This window comes from Colletes gigas, unplaced genomic scaffold (assembly GCF_013123115.1).
Source record: "Colletes gigas isolate AHSC1104 unplaced genomic scaffold, ASM1312311v1 Colletes_gigas_Sc00016, whole genome shotgun sequence".
Lineage (NCBI taxonomy): Eukaryota > Metazoa > Arthropoda > Insecta > Hymenoptera > Colletidae > Colletes > Colletes gigas.
In genome coordinates, this window is record NW_025106645.1 from 780985 (window position 1) to 804969 (window position 23985).

Consider the following 23985-nt stretch of genomic DNA (forward strand, 5'->3'; position numbering starts at 1 on the left):
CCGATGCAAGATCGGGGAGCCGCTAGGATAGTTGATAACGAGGACGAACCTGATGCGTAATCAGGGAGCCTCTAGGATGGAGTCACTAACGGACGAACCTGGTGCGAAACCAGGGAGCCGTAGGAGGGTGTAATGTCGTGAACGAACCCGATGCGTAATCGGGGAGTCACTAGGATGGTTGATAACGACGCAGACGAACCCAATGCGAAATCGGGGAGCTGCTAGGAGGTTGGAAAAAACGCAGACGAACTCGATGCGTAATCGAGGAGCTGCTGGGAGGTTGGATAAATCACAGACGAACCTGATGCGTAATCAGGGAGCTGTAGGATGCGGACGAACCCAATGCGTAATCGGGGAGCCGCTAGGATTGTATTAGATTGCGTGGACGAACTCGATGCGTAATCGAGGAGCCACTAGGTTGTAAGAATTTGTATTTGGATTAAGGATATGTTAATTGACCTCGTAACTTTTGAGGGGGCTGGAGGATCAAGTGACAAACCTCAATCTACCCCAACAATTATTAAATAGTTTATTTCGCGGGTGTCGGGGGTGTAGCCACACGTAGGTAAAATTGACACTATAACTGGCTTCGCAAACGCGCGACGTCTTAGCCAGACTGAGGTCTAAAATAGACTGGGCGTCTTTCTTCTCACGTCCCCTGAATATATACAATTTCTTACCCTAATAGCAAAGGTAGAGAAAAAGAGACAGGACAGAAAGACGGAAAAACGAAACTGGAAAATACTCAGTGTAGGAAACGTTTAGCGAAAGAGAGTCATAAAAGTCAAGAGGCTCGCCGGGCCCGGATCAGGGTGGTCCGAGGCCCAGGCGAAACCTTGAGGGAAAACAGACGCCTCGCACGGCTCTGGTCGCCAAGTGTTTAACAGGACGACCAGGCTCGCACGAGACCCTGGGAAAATGGAAAAATAGAAAGCTTAAAACTATCCTTACATTCCATTCCCATTCATACTCTGGCAAGGGCGTAGTGGCTATACAATGGCCGCTACACTTTCAATTATTAAATATAATATAACCCGAGCGGTAAGGTTATATTATTGTGGGAACGTTTAACTAACAATAATCGCTTTATATAATGATGGATTAAAGAAGTTAGGTAACTCTGATTTAATAATGAAACTAGATATATTCTTAAACAAACAAGTAAGATACAAGTGTCTTGTGTCAGTTATGTCGCGTTCAAAGAATGATTATAATTACCTAAGAATGATTTTTTGCACGGTGTTGACGCACTGGCGATGCGGGGGTAAGTCGGTTGACAATAGAGGCCGTAATAGAATTTATACCGGTTCACGGATTCTATATGGTTTAAAATTGATACGAAAGGGTACTGTAGCCCGATCTCACGAAATGCAACTGACTATCAGAACCGTGGACAGCGTAACGAGACGTGATGTTGACTCTAAACGTAACTGTACGATTCTGATCCCCCGAGTAAGGAAACCAAGGGGTTTATATACCCAAAAATCTGTGGGTGAGGATTCGGATGCACGTTAGACATTACCATATTTGGTAATCTCTGAACTTCGTTAGTCACCGAGCAGCTGCATTTCGTGGGAACTGACTCTACATTCCAAAGGGTAGATAAGTAGTAGGGCGTTTTCCTAATGCACGCAAGTGGTACGGAAAAATTGGGGAACGAAACGTTCGGCATACGTAACACACCCTGAAATACATTGTTGTTTTTTTTCCTTTTCATGTAAAATCGATAATTATTATTTTTGCCGAGTAAGATCGTCCCTGAAGTGCTAGTGAAAATCAAACTTCACAGTGCAGCCAACTTTCGATAGCCAACTGTTTCTTTGACTGTTTCTCAAGGAAACAGATCACGTAGAGGGCGAGGCAGCGTTTGATAAGGGTTTTATCAAGATTCTCGACATACTCACTTTATGAAATTTTCTAGGAGCAATCGGATTCCACCGATGCCCAACAAGAGGAAGCCCCAGTTGACGAATCCCGTAAAGTTGTCGAAGCCCGAGCTCCAGGAGAAAAGACTATCTCTAGGACGATGACATCTGTAAGAAAAAAAGAACGATGCGAGTTAAAAAGAAATTGTCGTTTCAGACCGACTGCACGCTCGCCGTTCGCGATATAAATGAAGAAAGGCACCATGAAAACGTCACTAGAATAAGAATGGAACAATAAAGCCGCTTCCATATCGTACGGTTATATGCATTTCCATTTCAATTTACGAAGAAACATGCGATTTATGCAACGTATTGAAAACATTTGTTCAAGCTTTTCTTATTTCCCTCGATCTCCCTCGACATTTCTTCGACTCTTTTTAGACGGAAACGAAAACGCGGGTTGGCGATGCATTCCACTTGGAATAAACGTACCGGTGACGGACAAATGCGCGCTACGTGGATTGGCGTCCTTACGATAGCAAATATTAGGTCGTTCGGTGAGCATAAACTCAGTTATAGTTACTGTTATTCGAACGGAGCATGTCTATCATAACCAAACTCGCGTTCCGTGCATCATATTAGATTTATTCTTTGCCAACGGTCTTTTAATAAATAAGTCAACATTCTGTAAGTGTATTTTTCGAAACGGTATTTGCTTTGCAGGTTCTTTGGGATCGCGTCCCGGCGTGCGTGGAAATACCAAACCGCTTCAAGCATCCAGAAATTCTCTTTTGTACAGCTATTACAAGTGGACACTGTCGACAATAAACCGCGCAGAACGTCCGTCTCATGAAATCTGAATGGCGTGCACGAGAGATCGCGGAGAGTGGTGGATACAAAACCCTCTCGTCTTAGGTATCTCTCGCGCAGATAATACACCGGGTGAGCCTAAGTAATCGGCTTCCACGGGCTACCGGTATCGTCCCTCCGTGACTGCGAGCACGTTGAGAAAGCTGACAAGGACCATCGTGTAAACTTTTCAAAAGCGTTTTGTCTCCAAGCATAAAGCGTTCGAGGAGACCCTTGTTCCTTCTCTCGGATAAGACGCGCTCGCCGGAGTGCGAGAATTTAGGGAGACGAAACAAAGCGCGGCCGTTCGGCGGTATGTATCGCTCGGAAGCAAAACGTATTATTCGCGAAACTATCACGAACTCTACTCTTCTTCCGACAAATCGACCACCGTTTAAACTTTGATCCTCTGGCTAAAGTAATGATTCGTAAAATGAACATCACTCCGAGGCTGGCAGGTTCATTCCTAGTACAGTAGAGGAGAATTTGGACATCAGAAAACGTTTATACGTTTATATATTTATAAATTATATAACGTTGAAACAACTTCTTTTTTCACATTCATCGTATACTATTATATCATTAAATTATTGAATAATTTAACGTAGTAAATAGCGTATTTTGAAGAATATCTTTCTAGAGTTAGTAAGTTGTAGCTTTTCCACTCTTTGTTAAGCACTGAAGGAGATCCCCCAGGTAGTAAGGGACAGTTCAATTTACGAATCACGCGTTCATTTTAAGAATCATTGCTGTATCCTCCACGGTATGCTTTTTGTTTTTCCACATCAGGACGTGATTAAAGCTGAAACTGAAAGGGCTTTTAAGCTGTCCAGCGCAGGAAGCCACCGGATCTTAACTATTTACGGCCAAGAGATATCCCACCACCAACTTTAACCGGGGAGCTCGATCATCCGGACTATAATAAGTCTACCGTCAAAGGGGTTGCGCGAGATACTGTTCGAAACAATCAGAAAAGAGATAAAAATAGTGGGTAAAAAGCCACGGCGCGGCGCTGTAAAACTTGACCGGCAAAAGGAACGTCGGATTAAGGCAAAGATTAAAGACGTTCGTTGGAAGCCCTTTCAGAAATACCGACCTCGTTCGTTCCTCGTGTAATTGCCCGACAGAAGGCCCTTGTGTCCCTGCGTCCAGCAACTATGTGCGTTTAATGTGATCGTTTAACCTCTCTGGCTGTCTCGAGTAAATCCTAACTATTACTCCGAATTTATGGCAGATCGTGGTAATTAATAGAGTCGCGATAAAGCCGGGCAGGGTCGGTCGAGAGCCGCGCAGGAAGAGCTATCTCACACTTCTGATACTACGGGCTCGGTCTGCATGGCAGGATGCAGACGCGTCGCCGAGAAACTCCATATGCATGAGTGCCAGTATACTGGGTGTCCAAAGTGTCACGTCCAACTTATCCAGAAACGCGCGACAGCGCAATAAACGCCTAAACGATCTTCCGAGTGGTTGTATCGCTGCCCCTGATGGAATTGTAGATCTTTGATTGTCTCTCGACTACCCTCGTACTCCTTGGCTATAACGGTGGCTACCGATCCCTCGAAATCTCAGTATTACTACTTTTCCATCCACGCGTAACGTCAAATTATTTTTTAAACGCTCGAGGTTTCGAATAATCACGGATTCCGGTTCTCCAAAATGGTCGCCGCCGCTGGCGCAGGCGAAGACAGAAACGTACGAAGACGGTCTCATCGCGTTGACAAGGAGACGCAAGTTACTTGACTACTTTTCAAAGTTTAGATACGGGTTTTTGACAAGCACAACCGGTTTCTTATCGCTGGAAGCGAACCAGTTGTCGGACGTCTTCCGGCTAACGCGTCGCGATGCGCGAAAAAAGTTCGTCCCGGAGCGAGCAACTTCGCGACACACGAGTTCTCGACGCAAAATCGACCGGGTCGTAAGCACTCCTCCGTTTATTGACGCTATAAAGTATGTCAAGCGGAATTTTTTGCTGTAAAACACTAGTATAAGACACACGGTTCCGCAGCAATAGAATACACGGTAAACAGAAAACAAAAAACAGTATTCCCCGCTTGTATGCAGTCAATTTTTCGCCACCTGTAAAGAACAAAGACATAAATGAGACCAGATCCTACGATGTTAAATGCAAATATGTGCACTCATTAATAAATCTGCTAGCAGTTTTTCTTTCATTCTGCGATGCCCTAAAAATGATACAGAGGCGACACCCGTCTCCCGAGCGTGTGCAATCGAAAGAAACCGATTTCGAAATCATTTTCACGGGTGACATTGCGCGAATTATTCCTTCGCAGTCTCACGAAGGTTCATTTAGCAGGACGCGAATCGAGGCCAAATTGGACGCAATGGATGGCGTCGTTAAAATTCATTTCCGTCTGATTCGGGACTCGCTGTTTCTCGCGAAAAATCGCGAACGGGAACTGCTTATTTTAACGCTCGAATTTCACGGCGTACCGCGTGCGCGAAACACGTAAACAGAGGGGCGTAAAAGTTGCGTTGTCGTCGTTACCGTGACCACTAATTAAAAAATGTGGCCGCTGCCCGATCATTGTTTTTCGGGTTAGCCAGTTATCGCTCGGCGGGGAAGTCGAGGCGAGAAAAAAAAAGGAAAAATATTTCGCTTTTTCTCGCGAAACAACGTTGGAAACAAGAGGGAACAATCGGTACGCGCCGGACGCGCGAAACGAAATAAAGAACGAAAACGCGTTTTTCCATCGCGGGACCGCGCGAACGGCGTCGCTCGACGATGTTTTGGCATAATTATCTGAGCATACGTGACCGCATCGCGTAATATGATTCGGTCTGGATGAACTTTCGCACCGCTGCGGCGCGATTCGCGTTAGTTGATCCAAAATTTAATCGCCACTATTTTCCATTTCAGCATTAGAGAGATAGCATTTTTTATTCTTTTTTTTACGGAAATTTCTCATACGTTGGCGTATATCGTCGACGCAAAAATGGTAAAAAATGATAACCGAACGATTAAAAGTGTGTGTAATATAGTACGGGGAGGTGACGAATTATTGCGTGAAAAATATAAGAAATAATTAGTCGGATTAATTACTAGCGAAGCAGCTGTTGAAAACAAAATGCAATCAGCGTTGCATGGATAGAGAAGACACACGATTTTCGTAATTCATTTCGGTGAAAATGGGATTAAAGCTAAGAAACTGTGGAAGCTGTAACCTTATTGCTGAGCGTCGCAGACAATCACTCTTCGCTCAGGACACCACGTTTTAAACAGAGAAAATTATGCGACCGGTGCCAAAAATGCGTGGGAACAGTGGTCGTGTATAAAACTAATAATATTATATTGTCCCATAAAGCTAACAGACGTCGCCAAATGCACCCTGTTTTCTTGATATTAACTTTGCCAAGCATTCGATCACCGGAACATGTTACACGGACATTTACCCTAACAGCCAGTTGACCCATAATCAAAATACATTATCGCTAAAAATTATGGGATCGCTTTTTTTATTCGAACTTTTTATAGCTAAAAGCCATTAGGTAAGATTAAACCTGTGACGATCGCGTTCTATACGATCATTGAAAACGACCATTTAATGTTTGTTTTATGATTCTAATTTACTACCGCATTACTATTGGCTAGACTAGCGTTTTCCAATAGGTGAATCATAATTTTCGAAATTAAGAAACCCTTTAGAAAAAATAGTAGAGTTTGGAATATCGAAAAATTTGTCAGAAGATAACCGGGAAATCTGAAAAATAAACTAGCACGCGTAAGAAAAACGTCGTTTAATAAGCAAGTAAATACGGATTGATTTATCGCTACCGAAAAAAAAAACAGACGCTCCGGTATTAATGCAATCGTGTGTCGCAAAGCTATTAAAACTCTTCGTTATTCGATTCCCCAAGCAGCATTCTGTCCCCCGTCGTTAAACTCTAATTTGAAAAACTCGTGACCTACGAACGGCATCGTTAGTTAATTATACGCTCGTTAAAATTATCGATACTGATAACGGAGTATGACGTGTACCGCGGTAGCAAAACGAATAATTGTACTTCTATCAGCGTAATTAATATCCGGCCCGTTGTGCATAGTTAAGGTTTCCCGTATGCAGTGAATTATGCGTGCCTTTTCCACGCATCTCGATCCATATTCGTCGCCTTATGAATTATAAAGCTGATACGGTCGTCGCTCGTGCGACGTAGGGATAAGAAAAAAGCCCATTGTATGCAAAGACACGAGTAACGATCAACTTACCACGCTTATACAAAGTGGTTACCAGAATATGCGAGCATAACTTTCGGTCGTGAATCCGGTATGCATAAATAACGAAAACAGTTTATACAAAATGTCGCAGCAACAACGATAGTAAAGATTCTTCGAGCAAAAAGATATCGTAAATGGAGAACAAAATTCTTTTATATATTGTGGCGACGCTTTCCGCACTGGCCATTAGAGGACTACGCTCGATCTTTATCTTTCTCACAAGTACTCGACCGACCACCCATTCTTATACTCTCCTTTAGTACTCGTAAATAAAAGAGTATTTCGACGCTTGAAATGCCATGAATTTTGGAAATTTAAAATTTTCGTCGCGTAGAAGAAATTGAGGCGACGCTTCCCTCGCTTGCCACCAGAGGGCTACGCTCGACCTCTCTCACAAGTACTCGACTAATCACCCTTTCCTATATATACATTCTGTGACGGACCATTGAATGTCTTGTACAAGAGGTTTCTGAAACTGTTTTCTCTAAAACTAAAACATTAAAACACCAAAGCACTATAACCACTCAATTTAAATGCAGGTTATAGGGCTAAATTCAGGGTACTGCAGCAACACAGGATAAAATCACAAAATAAACATTTCCTGTTCTTTTCTCCTGCTATGTCGTTCATTTCTTCCTATAACAGCCACTGCAATATCATTTCAGTATGAAGAAAACTTTGAATCGCGTTCACAAGTTTCCATTAGACCCTACGTGTATATTGAAACTGGTAATTTCAGTTCGCGATACGAGGCAGAGTTCAACGTCCGTTATCGAAACCGAATGAACCCATAAAAAGTAAATTACGCGCTGTCAACATTGTCGTCTCCATTATACGGCGGAGATTGAATGCATGCCAGGATGGCCCAGGCGGTCAGAGCGAGCTCTAAGGCGAATGACTGGTCGAAACGAGGCGATTGGATCGCGTAACTGTCGCGGCTTAACCTCTCGTTTGGTCCGCGAGTCGGATCTTCGAGTAAAGATACAGGTGGCAAATCTTTTGTTTCCGGGATCAGTCTGAGTAGCAGAGGCAGGCTCCCGCAAAGACGAGCTGCCACTCGTGTTTCCATCCCCTTAGCTGTTCCGGGAATCCAAAGTCAGTCCCTGTCTGCTACGGAAACGGAGAATCCGTTGTACATACAAGGGCGTACACGAACATCGAAGGGTGAGTAAAAAAGGAACGGGACGAGAGGGCGTGGAATGGCAGAAAGGGGCTGTCGGTTCGTAGGATTCGCGTATCTGCCTCGCGAATCTTCCTGACACCGGAACCCTCGTGAATATTTAAACGATAGACGGATATACATATATTACCCATGTAATGAGGAAGGAAACTCGCATCCCCGGCGCGCGGCTCTGAATCGAGAACGAACGAAAGAGAATGAGGAGTGGCAGGAGAACGGCAGAGGGCAGAAGAATACCCTAAATGATTCATGAAGGAAAATTAAACGGCGCTTTAAACAGGTCTTCTTGCTAGCCCGGTTTTCGTTCACCTCGTCTACCTTCGTCTCCGGCCACTTCTTCCTCGACTGGAAGCACCCAAGAATCGATTACCACCAGCTCCGCCATTCCGTCTTCCTCGCTCCCTGTCTGTCTGTCTGTCTGTCGGTTCCGTCCGCTTGTCTGTCTGCCTGTTTATTGTCTCCTGCCTTTCACCAAGACATCCCCAACTTTCGGCGTCGCATTATCCAGGCACACGAGCCCCGGGAGTTTATCAAGAGATCCTCTCACCTGTTGTGAGCTGTCTTCTCGACGAAAATAGAAATCCTCGTCGACCAGGAAAGAGGTTGAATTAAGAATGTTGGGACCTCGCCGGGTACCACTTTTCCTCCTACCGTTTTTTTCCTTCTCGTGTCTTACGAGGATGCGTTCCTTGGTACTCCATAAACTGCGCCGCGCTTTTTAAAGGAACGACATCGGTGAATAATTAAATAGAAAACGCATTTGTGCTTGGCATACTGTTTCATCCGAAGAATAACTCCGAGAAAGAAAGGCTTTTGTTTCAGGACATTTACTTAACAGACCCGTTCTCCTGGATTATATTTCAAGTATCGGGAAGCGGTCGAACGTTGAGACTTTAAGACTGCCAATTTTACTGTCGAGTCATCTCATAAGTAATGTCGTGTTCTGATTGTTACGTTTATCATAGTATTCACCATTGCTTCAAACGACCTTTTAGCTAGGCAAGGATCCATCTTGATTAATGTCTTTGATTTCTTATTGTCGAACCATGATTCATCACAAAGATTAAATATTTTATAAAGTGTCTATAGCTTTAATTTTCTTTCGGATAAAAAATATTGCACTGTCTCGAATGCACGTTGTGGATTTAGAGTAATATAAGGGGCGACATTGCTAATGGGATGACCCAATATTTTCGTTTCTTTTTTAACCTTTCTACGACGAGCCGGCAAAATTCTCCGGTAACAGTGACCCGGATAATTCGTTCTAGCAGCCGATTTCTATAATCGATCCTGACGAGTACATTATAGGAACGAACGGTTCCCAAGACCCGAAACTCACCGCAGCCTAGGGATGTGGACCGTCCCGAGCAACACCGGGTTTCCCTCAAAAACCGCAGCCGTCTTCGTACCCAATTCTAACAGCCGTTCAGGCTCCCTTCCGTCGCTGTAATCGCTTTCCATTGTTCTTCCGGGCGATTTGGCGCGCGCGAGATTCGACACCAGCGTCGCAATCTTCGCGCGGAAAACGGCGATGGAACAGAAAGAGAGGAAACAAGGGAACGCCAGAGAACGACGAAAGGATTGACAGCACAATACCGTTAATCCTCGTTCGTTTCGTAGGCGCGTCAGCCGAAAATGCTGCACCGTTCGCCGTCTCTGCATGGAAGATTAAAAAGTTTTTGCCCGACCGGACGAAACGCAAAAAATCCGCGAACAGCGGGCAGAAAGGAAGGACGACGACGGGAATAAGCTGACACGCGTCCCGGAACTTTCGTCGGAGGAAACTGTATCAATTTCGACTCGAAGATTCTACGGACATTTGCCACAATTGTTTAGCCAACTGTTTTCAAACAGAGAGGTTGTCGCAACGCTGGGTAAACAACTGTAAATACATTCGACAGGGACAGGAGCGCGGATAGTGGCGGCGAATGACCAGGGTGGACCGCAAATTAAAATCGCGGAGGGAAATCTCGCACATCCCCATCGCGAGTCGTTCAATATCGTCGCGCGGACGGGGCTAGACGATTATTTGCATTCGCCGTGGGAGTGGGTAGAGGAGAAATTCCGCGAGATGATCCTTCCCGTTCGCTATATATGTACTACTACCTCGCATAAAACACCGTCCGAAGTTATTAGCCATTCGAATATCAACTGCCGCTGGCCCGAGAGCAGTCGGTTACCGCTGCAGGAATATTGGCACAATATAGATCCGTGAGCAGCGGATAGATCATAAGCATGGACCGACGAGTAGCTAAAGTAGAGAGAATAATACTCGAACGGAATCGATATATAGGAGAAAAAATTAGGGGAGGAAAATTGCCTGGTATATTATAATCATTATTGTCCGACTTGCTTAACTTGCTATTATCTTGATACAAAAGATTGCTCTTCGGCTGTATAATTGTTCTCCTCTCGCCGGTGAACGACAACGAGAGAGCCTTTCTTCGAGAAAAATAGATATGCAATAAATTAGAGTCGATGATTAATTCTTGTTCGTATAACCACGGTCTCGTTTGCAATTGATAACAGTTACGCGGGTAAAGTTATTCTTCCTGACGTGTGCGTTTTGTAGTACAAATACCCCATGGGTGGATGCAAATCCAGGTTCCCCTTCGAATAGAAGTCGTCAGGGATTAGATTGAATTCGGGAACAAACACAGAGGAAGGGCTTGGAATCGAAGGATCGTACAAACGAGAACTTTAAAATCAATCCGGAACTGAAAGATCCGCACGAACCAGACATAGCTTTACGCGCGAATTCCCCATACCCAAAGGGGTGGATCATCCGATATTCACCGCGTCCAACGAACCCAGTGCGCCCAGCCTAATTGCAAAGTTGGCGAAAACAAGAAGTATCTGGCAAACACGGAACGAGTAAATACAGTAGGGGTTCGTTTGTTCAAGAGACGGAGGAGTGGTGCCATCTCTGATTCTCCGGCATAATGGACGGATCCGGGAGCAAGAAAACGAAGGGGCGCGAAGATGGGGAGAAGAAACAACCGAAGGTAGAAAGGTGTTCCTTACTGAAGAGCAAGAAAAAAGAAGAAAAAAAAAAGTAGAAAAACTGTTTGCAGGTCATTATAGCATGTCAAAAGGGGAATGAAGATTTCACTGTTTTTTCTCTAGCCGACCTCTCGCTAATAAAACAGAGCAGAGGCAGGATACGTTTCGGGGGGAAAAAGCGCCTCTAGCATCATCATATCCCCTTCGCGTCGTGCAGTTCTTGTCACAACATTAATTAACGTTCATTCGTTGAAACTGGCCGATTCTCTTTTCTCTAGACTGTCTCTATTCTTGCAATCAAATCGGTATGATCGGGTTCCTCGTTAAGAGGTTTTGAAATTTCTTTGGGGAGGTTAAACGATGATGAGGATGTTCGTAACAACCCATATTGTAAATAATTTGCTACACAAACATTAAAAGTATGTTTTATATTACGAAAACTATCGAAAATTAAAACATACAGCAATCTACTGGATCTTTAAACGATCTATCTTCTCAAACGTAATATTTAATCAAATTATGCTTTCCAAAGTGGTTCTCGCGCAGCGAAAAAATTTGCCTCTACTTTTTCAAAATACTCCAACATTTTACAAGATCAATCCCCGTTGTTCTTCACGTATTAAATTTCAATCGCGGGCTCGATTAGACCGTGGACTTGATTAAATTTTTTCCCCCCCTGAACACAGTGGGCTCTCATAAATCAGAACAAATGGATTCGCACTTTCTGCTACTAGTTCCCGCGTTTGTTTACGGATGAATATTAACGCGTATTAGCTTTCCCTACGGCAGTTCTGCGAAGATCGGATTCTTTGATTAGCGATTCCGACTGTAGATCATGCACGGTCTGCGCTTTGAATTGGATACGCTGCGAACCAATCATGAATTTATGATACTTCATCCGTCCGCAGAGCGTGCACGAATTGCTGAAAGTATTTGCGCGATACGTTCGATTATCATGTCGATCCGCCACAGATCGGCCAACCTCGTTCCTGCCTCATCACTGGCATTAACATTTTAATTAAAGATAGCAGTGGTTCTCAATCGCTTTTAACTCACGACTCCCATCTGAGCATCGTTTATCGTTCGTTGGTAAAAGCAGTATGTACTACGATATTGCCTCGATTCTTGCATGAATCTGCATTTATATTTCTTCAATTGATTTCAAATTGGTGCATTTCTAAGAAACTTTCAAATCTTTTTAATTTACAGCACTTAAACAACCCGTTTTGTATTAATAAATAACTAAGAATTTTAAAGCTACTGTTCAAGACGAAGAACGAAATGAGAAACACTAAGAAGTCACAATTGTATCTTATCATTATCGCAAAAAACAGAGATGACAATTAACTTTTTTGTGCATTCTCAGAACATGTACTCGAGTGTTTTGCTATATTTGCTACGCATTGACTGTTGGTGCCTACATCTTGCAAAATTGTATCGAAATCTTCGACTCTCAGATCACATAATTGAACGGAGATTACGTCACGTATTAATTTTATCAAAATCTGCGATATCGAGTGCAAAAAGTCATCGATTCTACGTCGAGCGACCTACCGACATCGTTCGTTGGCCCAATTAAACGCCACGACGCTCGTTGATGCGCGACGTGTTTTAATTACTTTCAGACTCGCGTTATCGAGAATTTAATACGGCGAACCTTGAACTTCGAACGCGTCGCATTTTCAAAGTGGTTTCGGAAATCGAAGACGCCGCTGTCAAGCAGCCTCAATAATGATAAACCGCGTGTTCGACGGCAACAATTATATCTAAAGCGATTAAATTCCTTCCTTACGCTGTATCGTTAATCTACGGACTTTGTCGACTAGAGTTTTTTCCGTGTCGATTGTTTGTTATTTTCGCTCGGAAAACTGCGAGATTTTCCAATATCTACAATGATCCTGCATAATCTATAATTTGCCGCAAAGAGATTACGCGATGGTGCGTTTCGTTTCGTGTTACGCAAAGCGTGCAACGATAACGCGCGCGGTTTTTGAACGTTCGACCGGTTAATTAATAGAATTCGTTTTCGCGAACCGTATTATATTGTACGCAATTTGCTTTATACTATGTTATACATCGATATCCAAACCTTTGTTTACTAAAGCGGCATAAAATTTCGTTGGTGCATGATATAATTGGAATAAAAGTGTGCTCACAACGCGCAAGTACGTTTCGAACATTCACAGTATTTGAACCTTCTTCGAATTATTGACAGAAATGTCATCAACACGTAATGTTAAGCACATTTGATGGCTAAACTTTTTCCACTGTATCTGCGCCGTCACAACTAACCGAACAAATTTGTTTTTTAAACGTACGAAGTCCTTTAACGAGGAAACATACGCATGCACGCCCGTTAAATCTACTATTGCGTGTGTTTCTGGAGAATAATAATTAAGATGGATAAGAGCTTTAATTAAGTGGTTTCAGTTGCATCATATTATTGTGCAAGCTGATGCTAATAAACGAGCCGGGAACATTTTTAAATTGAACTCAATTATGGTTATTGCAGTACTAACAAAGAGAGATACTTTAGGATGCCGTTTACCTAGAACGGAGTTATAGTTTGGCCAAGTTATTAGAATCATCCTGTATTTACACGCCAAGTTACTGACACGCCGTTAGCCTTGAATAAAACTAAAAAGGAGAATTTCCTAAGCTAAAGACTTCTTAACGACCTTTTGCGTAGTTATGCCACTTAAAATCGTAAGATTAACAATTTTTCAAATAGTTAACATTAAAGTTTAGGCGCGAATTTATGTTCTGAAGTTCCTCTCTAACTTTTAGGGGTCATACTATATCCATGTGGAGCGTTGATTTAGTACTCCATCATGACTTGTAAAACCATCTGTAAAACAAGAGAAATAAATGACACTAGTTTTAAAGCTCTACAGAAGCTTATGAGGCATTCTAACTTTACTTAAAATATGGTATGAATGGTCCCTAAACAATTGTCATTTTAATTCTGATGTAATATATGCTACTATGCAGGATGTATATTTTTTTTGCAGATGGTCGACGATTATTTTGCCCAAGAACAGGATTTTTTGGTTAATTTTCGAACTGATGTTTTTGAACATTAATAAAGCACCTAGTACGAGGATGTTTATTCGAGTAGGCTGATATTTCACGTCGCGGCAAAGTGCCATCAACCTCAGACGGCGAAGACGATTTTCTGCTCCCGCGAAGCAGCCCAGTCACGATTAAGCTTGATATATTACTATTTATATATCAGTAAACTTTAATCTAATAACGTGCAAATATATCTTAAAACGACTCAGAGCATGAACCAACAACGTTATCGCCGAAACATGATAGAACTCTGTGCACATACAATCTCCTGAGCAAAGAAAACCGAGCACTATTTCAAGATTATTAACGACCTGTAAGTTTACATCAGAATATCCCTAAATCCTTCATAACACACGATATACAGGTTGATTTCTAATTGCGTGTCTCCAGGTGTTAATATAAAAGACAGCTCAAGAGACGGGTCAGGATGGTGGGCCAGGATTTATTTTCAGAGCTACGAGAACTCGAGAAGAAAAACGCGTTATGCAATGACCTGACCTAGTCTTATATTGTCTAGCAGTACTATATATATTTCCCACTATTAATATTAATATACATATTAAGTCAATTGCTTTCGCCCGAAGAGATAAAATATCTGGGTCCACCGACGTTAAAATAACAGACGCTCGTTTGATGTATGACGCGTCGAACACAGTCGTTAATTTATTATACAGGGCAGAGTGGAATTCGTAGTTCGAAAAGGAAAAATAAAAAATATGGGGACTGTCCGTGTCGAGATAAATGGAAAATGTGGAATAAAATTTGTTCGTAAAAAATTCAACATACGTGCGTCTGACAATGAATTAACGATTAATTAAAGGAATCTGAACATTCATTATTCTACATTTCAATGTCTGAGATCTTATTGATCGTGTAGCTGACACTACATTGTTATTCGCCTTAATAAACTTTAGATATAACTCCAGCAGACACTCCTATTGTTTTTGAGCACGAAGCTGCAGTACTATTGTCGGTTACCGTGAGTCTCGAATCGAGATAAGTTTCGCTACGACTTTACAGTAAAGGAACGAAATGAATACAGGGTGTAACTAAAATAGAAGATCAAACTTTAGAAGCATATCCGATTCGTACAAAGGCTATAAAAGAACAAAAAGGTCAGTTAAACTTAAAGTTTAAAGTCATTTCTCTTCTGTTAAACGTAATTTTCCCCCCCTTTTCTATTTCTTTTTTTTGATCGTTGATTCTAATGTACGCCAAAGTACGAAAATTATCAATTGCCACGTAAGTGTCTGATAGTTACGATAACGTTTATGAACATGGCAATTTATTCCAACATCGAGTGGACAGATATCCACGTTATCATCGAAATAATAGAAACTACAGAAAAATTTCAAGTGTCTATAGATAAAATCTTCAAAAATGATGTTCTGCTAAAAATACATTTAGACCTGAAGAACCATTAATCATGAATTACTCGTGCTTCAACTAATTGCATAAAAAAATTTCAAATACTTATTCCCGACATTCTACTATTGATGCCTCGCTGGAGGAATTGATTGGGTCCTTCTCGATCGTCCGAAATAACTAGCTCAAGTTGTTAATTTCTACGTAACTATCGTTTGAACCAGAGGATAACTAACATAGGATAAGATTTAACAAAATGGTTAAATAAACAGTTCAGTTGAAATCGATGATGTTTTAAAAAAAAAACGATCTGAAAGTGAGCGATGTATTGTGTGTATACACCACATACGTTGGAGTAAACTCGACTCTTTTTTCACTTAATTTTCCTTTTCTAAAACTCTGGGAATTCTTTCGTAAATTTGCATCAACTTTTTCGCGTCGTGTTTTCATACGCAATTACATGGGCAACCGTGAAATCAAAACAAAGCGTGTTTACGTTAAAGTTTTGACGACTTCGTTCTACCGCTCTCGTAAATGTAGGCAACGCAAGTAAACGACAAGTATTTACATCTCTGGAATGAATAATTTCTAGATCTCCGTGGATACACACGAGCAATTTTCGTACTTCGTAGGAAGCGGAATACACTCGTAAAGTTTAGCCACCTGTTTCAGTTACACCATATACGTAGAAAGAGAGTGAAACTCGATAATTATGCCATCGCTGCAAACGAATTATCTCAGCCCGTGTTTTCTTGACGTACTGTTCTTGCGCCGATCTCTCGTACTTACGTTAGAAACGGCGAACAGCTCGTTAAGAAAGTTTTCGTTTCCGCGACGCGCGCTCCGGCTGAATTCAGTTGTCTCTTCTCATGTCCATTCCTCTGAATGAACTTTGTACCATTCATTTGCCTCGAGCGTCGACTGTTCTACAGTCGACGCCAGCGTAAATATTAGTCATTTTCAGATAACTGATTCTCAGTATATTGCGTGTGTTTAAGCAACGAGTCCCCAGAGCGCGAGTCGTCAACCTTTCCTACTCCAAATTAATCATTTTTAACGAATACGATGATTATCTGCTTATAATATTATAAAATAGGGCATGTTAAATTTAAGTGGTCCAAATTCGGTACACTTTTTTCAAAAATTTTTCCTAATTTCGAAAATATCACAAATTGCGACAGTTATTATTGTGCTAGAAGAATTGGAGCAGGCTGTGAGCGTATAATTTATAAATGAAAAAGAAAGATTGTTGAAAAATAATTCGATAGGGTCGGGCGGAACACTTCAAAAGACCAGGGAATCCTCGATCCCCGAACTGGGTCAAGTCCCAACGAAGCTTATCGTCGACGCATCCGAACGAAGGCAGTCGGTCACATCTTTCTGGCGTATTCTTCCCAATAAAGATAGATCGACCAAGACCGTTCGGTTCGTTAACTCGGCATAAAGTCGAAGGCTTCCCAACGAGGGCTTGCAAAACCAGCTATGGAAAAGACAACCGCTCGCGATACTACCGGCTGACCTCCGTATCGATTATAACACACGATAGAACGGCGTGAATGAGCGCGGGCTAAAACGAGAAGAGGAATGCATCGCAAAGTGGAGGGGATCGTTCGCTCGACCTAAGGCCGTACGCGCATGCGCTTTCGTTCTTCCAGTCGGTCACGTAGGTGCACCTGAAAGGTTCTGAAAATTTCGTGTCGCCGTGTTCGCGTCGACGTCGACGTCGATTTCGCATTCCCGGGCGATTCCACGCCGTGTTGGACGAGCGAATCGCCTCCGTAACGGTTGTAAAATACTCTGCATTATCCGTGGACGCAAAGTGGAACGTGTCGATGTAATCGTATACGGTTAAAAATACTCACGGTTTGTCGGGCTGCGATTTCCGAACCATCATCTCGGCTTTCTGGATCTCCTCGGCCCTGGTGACGCTCTTGGTTCGTCGTAACCTCACCTTCGTGTCGTTTTCGTGATCCGCGGTCATATTGTTGCGCGACGAGGGACAAGCACCACGCTCACAGACAAACATAAACACACACGCACACACGCACTCACGCAAAGGGACGCGGAACTAGTAGTCGCACACCGCTCGCGCTCGCACGACGAAAAAGAAAACCGACCGCCGTGAACGAGACGAGGAGCGAACCGATCCTAACGAGCTTTCGCTTTCACTCGCGTCGCGCCGCGACAAACGACGGGGATTTGATTGATCGCGTATCGACTCGTAATCGAGAAGGATCGATATCGGAGTCGTATCGAGCGTGCGTGAACGTGAAACGTCTTGGAGCAGCGCGATGTCTATCGTCAGCGTTCGCTTCGCTTGCACGCGACCGTGTTTACCACTAGACAGCCGCAATGATACTACCCGGCTTCCCATCGGTCACCGTCTCCTACAGCCGTCTGTTTATCTCCATGTTTCTGCCAGATAACAATATCGTTACCAATCGTGGCACGTTTTTCAACGAGAAATCCAAGAACGGCCAATCCTCGACCAATCTTAAACATTTTCGGTACAGAGGGCGCGAACGAGTTTGCACAGTAAAACCACGCGTGTCACGAAATAAGAATGGCCAAAGATACAACGTTTAGTAAACGTTATTAAATAGCTTCGAGAACTGTCTGCAACGGGTAATACCAGACAATATGTTAGTGTAAATTATAATTACTTTAATTTAGTAATTTATTATGTACAGAATCGATATCTTTCTTATCAGGTTTTAACACTTTCGCAACCTCTGACGTAATTTTAGATCATTTTTATATCTACAGCTAGTTACCGCTGACGAATTTTACGTCGTTTTATATTTGAGGCGGATGATTTTATCATTCGTTTTTTTAAATTACTGATCTACCTAAGAATAACTTTTTTCCGTTATAAATACGTATTTTAATTTTATAGATAACAAGGTACATTTTTTAATTTAATATTGTTTCGACTTTCCAGGACGCTCAGAACGTAATCGTAACGAGCAAATTAAAGTGTCTCCACACAATATCTCTGAGAAAAATAACAAAGAACTTGCAATACAGTTTTCGTGAAAATGATTCGTTTAAACGTGAAACTACTGTACATTTATTCGACTATGATGTAAATCCTTTCATTAAATTCGTCCAATTCACAAAACAAAATTAGAAATAATTTAAAAGTTTTACGCTAAAAAGTGAAATTGTAAAATTTAAACCAGATGATGCAATAATATTGTATAAAAATATAACTCCCCACTCTTATCTAATTATTTCCGATCGTGTACTTTTTTCAGAAGTATATCAGCAACGCTTACATCACCGAGCAAGATTTTTAATTACGAATGTAAATTGAAAACAAAAAACAAGACCCCATTGTAAAACAATAATTTTAATACTATGTAAAGTTATTATAACTTTATTCGGGCCAAAGATTAACGAGCTCGTATTAAAGAACCGACGTCGGTCTTGAAATGCTTCTTCAACCTCAAGAAGCCAATAGAAAACGGAGTACCTTCGCACGTTCGCTATATCACGTATCTGTAACCCGTCGATTCTCATGAAGGACCATATACGTCGCATACTGTGCCAAGGAAAAATCCGGAACCTCGAAATATCTCGAAAGAATTTTTCAAGAACAAATGTAGAGTTTAAAAAGATTCACTTTTTAATTAGCGATCTCCTATGGTTTTCGAGACAAACTGTCTTAAATTTTAAACGGGTGGTCTTGACACTAATGTAACGATCTTTAGGGTTCGTTTCAAGATCATCTTCAAATTTTTAAATGGGGAAAAATAACGAAAAAGATTCGACTGTAGGCGTAATAACAAACAAGCATATAAAAAGACAAACAAAGATCGAGAGTACCTATAATATAAACACGTAAAACTCGCAATAATTTCGTATGCAATCATTTATCTGTTGTTCGGATCACGATCCTCTAAATGCTCTGTACAAAAGGTGCTGCAACTGGTGTGTAATTTAACTGCTTCAAGGTTATTACTCTAAATGCAGGCGTGTTCGAACAGTTTCACGAGCGCTCTTTTTCTCGTTCCGCTGCAAAAAGAAACTGCTCGTCGTTTAAGGCACGACCTTATTACGCGTAATGCTGTATTGTGCATAATCTTAACTGAAAATCTCGGCTCTGAATAGAAGGGTCGATGGACGCCCCGACGCGTTCATTTTTAAAGTCATTCGGATAACAGCGGTTACAGTCCGCAATTAAAATGGATAATTACCGCGCATCGTAATCCGGCTTTACGGGGCTGAAACTTCGTATTTTACACCGGTAGTTACAATTTGATGGTACTTTTGTCCCTGGCCGGTCGTAATGAAATGTAATTCCCTCACCTGTGTTTCACGACCGAACAAGAAGAATCAACGATGTATTGTTTCGGGTCGTTTTCACTCCATTATTATTTGTCGTTTAATCCCCATAAAGTAAATTTAATCAGACTTTCCAAATCGATACATATTTAAACACTTTTACGTTTCGTCGAATAAAAAGAACAAAACCAATATTTATAAATCCTGAACAGATTCAATTTTATTGCAAGATTGTTATAGCCTTCTTTTATTTATCAGTACTATATTTTTAATTGAATATCTATCGTTGAAATGCACGAAACACTTGTATATCATTAACGATTATTTAACGAGTCTCCTTCGATCGCGTAGTAATTATTCTATCAAAATATCCATTAAGACTTCGGTTGTCGTAGGCTTTGCTTTTCGAGTTTACCGACGGGGAGAACTTTAGTTCACTTCATCGGTGAAACTCGTAGCGTAGAAACCGGAAACTCCGACGAACGCTCGAAAGTTCAGAAGTAAATAAACCCGAGCGCAAACACGCGAGACAATTTCGCGTGTCAATTACGCGACTCTTCGAATCTTTGGCCAAGCCCGAAGATCCGTGCCCCGAAGAAAGACGAGATACACGCGAAGAAAAGCTAATTACAGTAGCTCTGCGCTCCGCGTTGAAACACCCACAGATCCCCGGGAAACGCACAGGAAATCCACCCTTTTAACTTGCCGGCAAATGACGCATCGAATCATCCTAGTCCAACGATTCCCTATTAAGCTTGTCTCTCGAATGCTTTGAAACTCGTTGCAAATTATCTTTGCCAGCGATGTATCAAAGCCCAACGCGGGAGAACGGAATTACGCTATGCTGTTACATTTCGTGCGACGCGTAAGCTCAAAAACTGTGAATTACCACTTTGCGGCACACAATAATCCCTGCTTATATGTCACCGAATTGGATTCGCTCGTTTGCGCAGAACGTTTCCCTTGTTTCGGATTCCTTGTTGTCAAATTTATATCTCCATTGTCCAGATCAACCAAATAAAATAGAAATTACTATGTTAAGCTGAAATCTGTAAATTACCACTTAGCTGCACGCAATAATCCCCGCTTATACGACACCCAATTGGCTTCGCTCGTTTATAAAGAACGCTTAGCTTATATTGGGTTTCTCGAGAGGACACGAGAGATTCAAGATGTAGTTTTTTCTTTTATAAAATCTATATCTTCGTTGTCCAAACCAACTAAATAAAAATGATTTCAGTAACTGCGTGCATCTGTATTCTAAAGACAATGCAGTGCTGATAGCTTCGTCCGGCCTTCTATAATTCAGCTTGTACCAAGCGATCGTACGTTTGCAGTTCCATTCGTGGCAAATATAGCCGTTTCAAAACGAAGTGGAGCAAGCTTTCCTGCGAAACCTCGCGCTGTTACGCCAGCACGTACGAGTAGTGCCCGGCAAAGTCTATATTCATTCTCTGTTTCGCGTCGTTTTCTAACGTGCACCTTCGTGCACGGCTGCACGTTCCGGATGGTCGTTGCAGGCGGCAAAATACAGTAGGAGAAAAGCCGTACTAGCCGTTTACGAACTCCCTTTATGGCTAACCACGGATGTTACCGAGCACACCGGCAAGTACGTTACTCTACATACATAGTTACACGTCGCCGGGATCCGCACAGACATCTGCCGACTCGACTGTACGCGAATTTCCAGGATTCCGAGTTGCGCTTAATATGCTCGCAGGACCCTTTTACTGGCCACTTTTAGCTGACCGTGAGATCCAATATCCCGGGATCTGATTTTTAAAAACCCTGCCGCGAGACATAATAAAAAAATTGTTGGAATGAAGGTTACAAGCAACGTTAAACCGTCAATGTACGTTCAAAAATTCAAGAAAATTGTGTAAAATATCTCGTGTGTATTTCAAACGCCTTTCTATATTCGAAAAAGAATTATTCCGATATTTTTACAACTATTAGGTCGTCCCATAAGTTCGTGCCGTCCGATATTCTGAAATTGACGAGGATAAAATTTGCAATTTAATAGGAAACAAACAAAATTTGTTAGTTCGAGAGATTTCTGAAATTGTAAACTAACATCAAGAATTCATAGAAATCTGAAACAAATAAATATTGTTTCAAATCTCGGAGTTTGGAATCCACGCTGGCTTACGGAAGGAAATTTTCTTGATCGTGTTTGAGCCTGATTGCATGAATATTTTTGTTAACATACAATCAAACCGAATCTTACGAGAAAGGATACAATTTTCCGGGTTTATTAGTGGGTAAACAACTTGAAAATGTCAATGTTTCAATAAAAAATCAAAGAAATTTTGCAACGATGATACAGTGGCTTTCAAAACGAAATGGATGTTTTTCATAAAATTCCATTACATGTTTAAAATATTGTTTTAAGTTGTAGTACAAAATTCCGCACCAACATGTGGGACGTCCTAATATTAACGAACAATACGAAAAATGTTAAATTGCATATTATTAATCGTTAAAGAAACAAAAAAGAAGAGTAGAGTATTCGTTGGGGGCGAAACGTGATTTTTATCGAAACGTATAGCCATTCCGGTCGAAACGCCTCGTTAACGGCCATCGAAAGTAATACCGGGGCTCGTAATTTCTGGTGAGTTCTGGCACCAAACGACTTCAACGACAGCGACAAAGAAACCCACGTCATACATTTCCTACGACGTGATCGCGCTATCTACGTACTAAGCGGTTCGTTAAGCGGCTTTCACGAGCGTTTCGCAGTCGATCGTTTTCGAAAACGGTCGTACGACGTTGGCGGCCGTTTACAACCGATTACGTGCCCGATGATCTTGCGTGATTAAACGTCACATACGTAGGTACGTGCCCGGGCCGGAAGAAATAAAAATCGACGATGATACGATCTTATTGCGTTGTTCGATCGTGCAAACATTTGTAACGAAAGCGCCATTTCTGCCCCCGTAAATTTCCCATCGGAGGTTAATCGAATCCTTAAAACCTCGAAATTGATAAAAATATCGATTTTTATATTTACGGTCTCGACTCGCGTTCTTAAGGTATTAATGTTGCATCGCAGTTTTGAAAGAGAATCTTTATATAAAATTTTCTTCCAAACATCAAAGGCGAAAAGTCTCGGACCTTGAACGCTTGGAAACACGTTTCCTAAACTTAAGAAAAATTCTATGCCCGCGGTTATTCTTACCGCGTACGAAAGACTATGTAGACAATTTTTCTACCAGTATTTGGAATCGATCAACGTCGAAATAAGTTTCGATTCCATCGAGAATCTAGCGCCGTTCCATCCTGCCTTCCATTCATATGTCAACCGTCCGAGAAAAGGAGAATCGGGCTGAACTTTAACGGTCCAAGAGCGGGGGCTTGGGAACTTTTGCAATATTGGTCGAACCATTCCCATCCTTGGATTATTGCCTCCTTGTTCTGTAAACCACCCTTGAGCGGATTCAGTGACCGACTATATGCGGGATTCGCACTTTGTATTCAGAAACTGTCTCGCGCAACGTGACGCCGTCTCGCGCCCCAGGCCCCTCTCGTTTCTTTATCGAAATACTCTCAATACCGAAACTTGCGGCTTGATGTATCGCAATTGCCGTCGCGGAATCGCAAATAATCGTGTCATTCCACGTTTCCTCCACCTATGATTTCCGCCTCGAAATTCAACGGCGAGAAATCGGAAAAGCCAAAACGAACATCCATCGCATCCTTTCTTCTTTAATCTCCTTGAACCCTTCAAATAATTGCAATTATTCTGTAATTGCGAAACTTTTCACAACTAAAAGTCATTTACGGTAATGATTCGTAAAATGAATATCGCTCCGAGGTTGAAAAAAATTTATAAATTAGCATGTACAGAGTATTTGGCCACTCCTGGGAAAGATTTTAATGAGAGATTCTAGAGACTAAAATAAGACGAAAATCAAGAATAACAATTTGTTGATTGAGACTTCGCTAAAAAATCATTAATGTTTAAAGTTTCGTCTGTAGAACGGAAAAGAGACAATTTTTTTCTCGAAAGTGCGTACAATTTCAAGGGTATGTCAATTCACCAAAAATGATTGTAATTAACCCCCGCAACCGAAAATAATTTTTTCAGAACCATTTGAATCTTTTTTTTCAAGGTAACCAGACAGTTA

The 23985-nt window shown here is 41.8% G+C and overlaps 1 protein-coding gene across 2 annotated transcripts in view; it reads right to left on the minus strand.

Moving 5' to 3' along the window:
* Window positions 1-18191, minus strand: part of LOC122400133 (diacylglycerol O-acyltransferase 1) — a 141877-nt gene extending 123686 nt beyond the window's left edge. The window contains exons 1-2 of one of the 2 annotated variants that reach the window (XM_043401401.1): window positions 17434-18190; window positions 1905-2033 (exon numbers count right to left, since the gene is read on the minus strand). In XM_043401401.1, coding sequence (XP_043257336.1) covers window positions 1905-2033; window positions 17434-17597 — 293 coding nt within the window. In that variant the 5' untranslated portion in view covers window positions 17598-18190. Of the gene's footprint in view, window positions 1-1904; window positions 2034-17433 lie in introns of both variants that reach the window. The other variant, XM_043401402.1, reaches the window with a different exon arrangement.
* Window positions 18192-23985: the final 5794 nt, after the last annotated feature.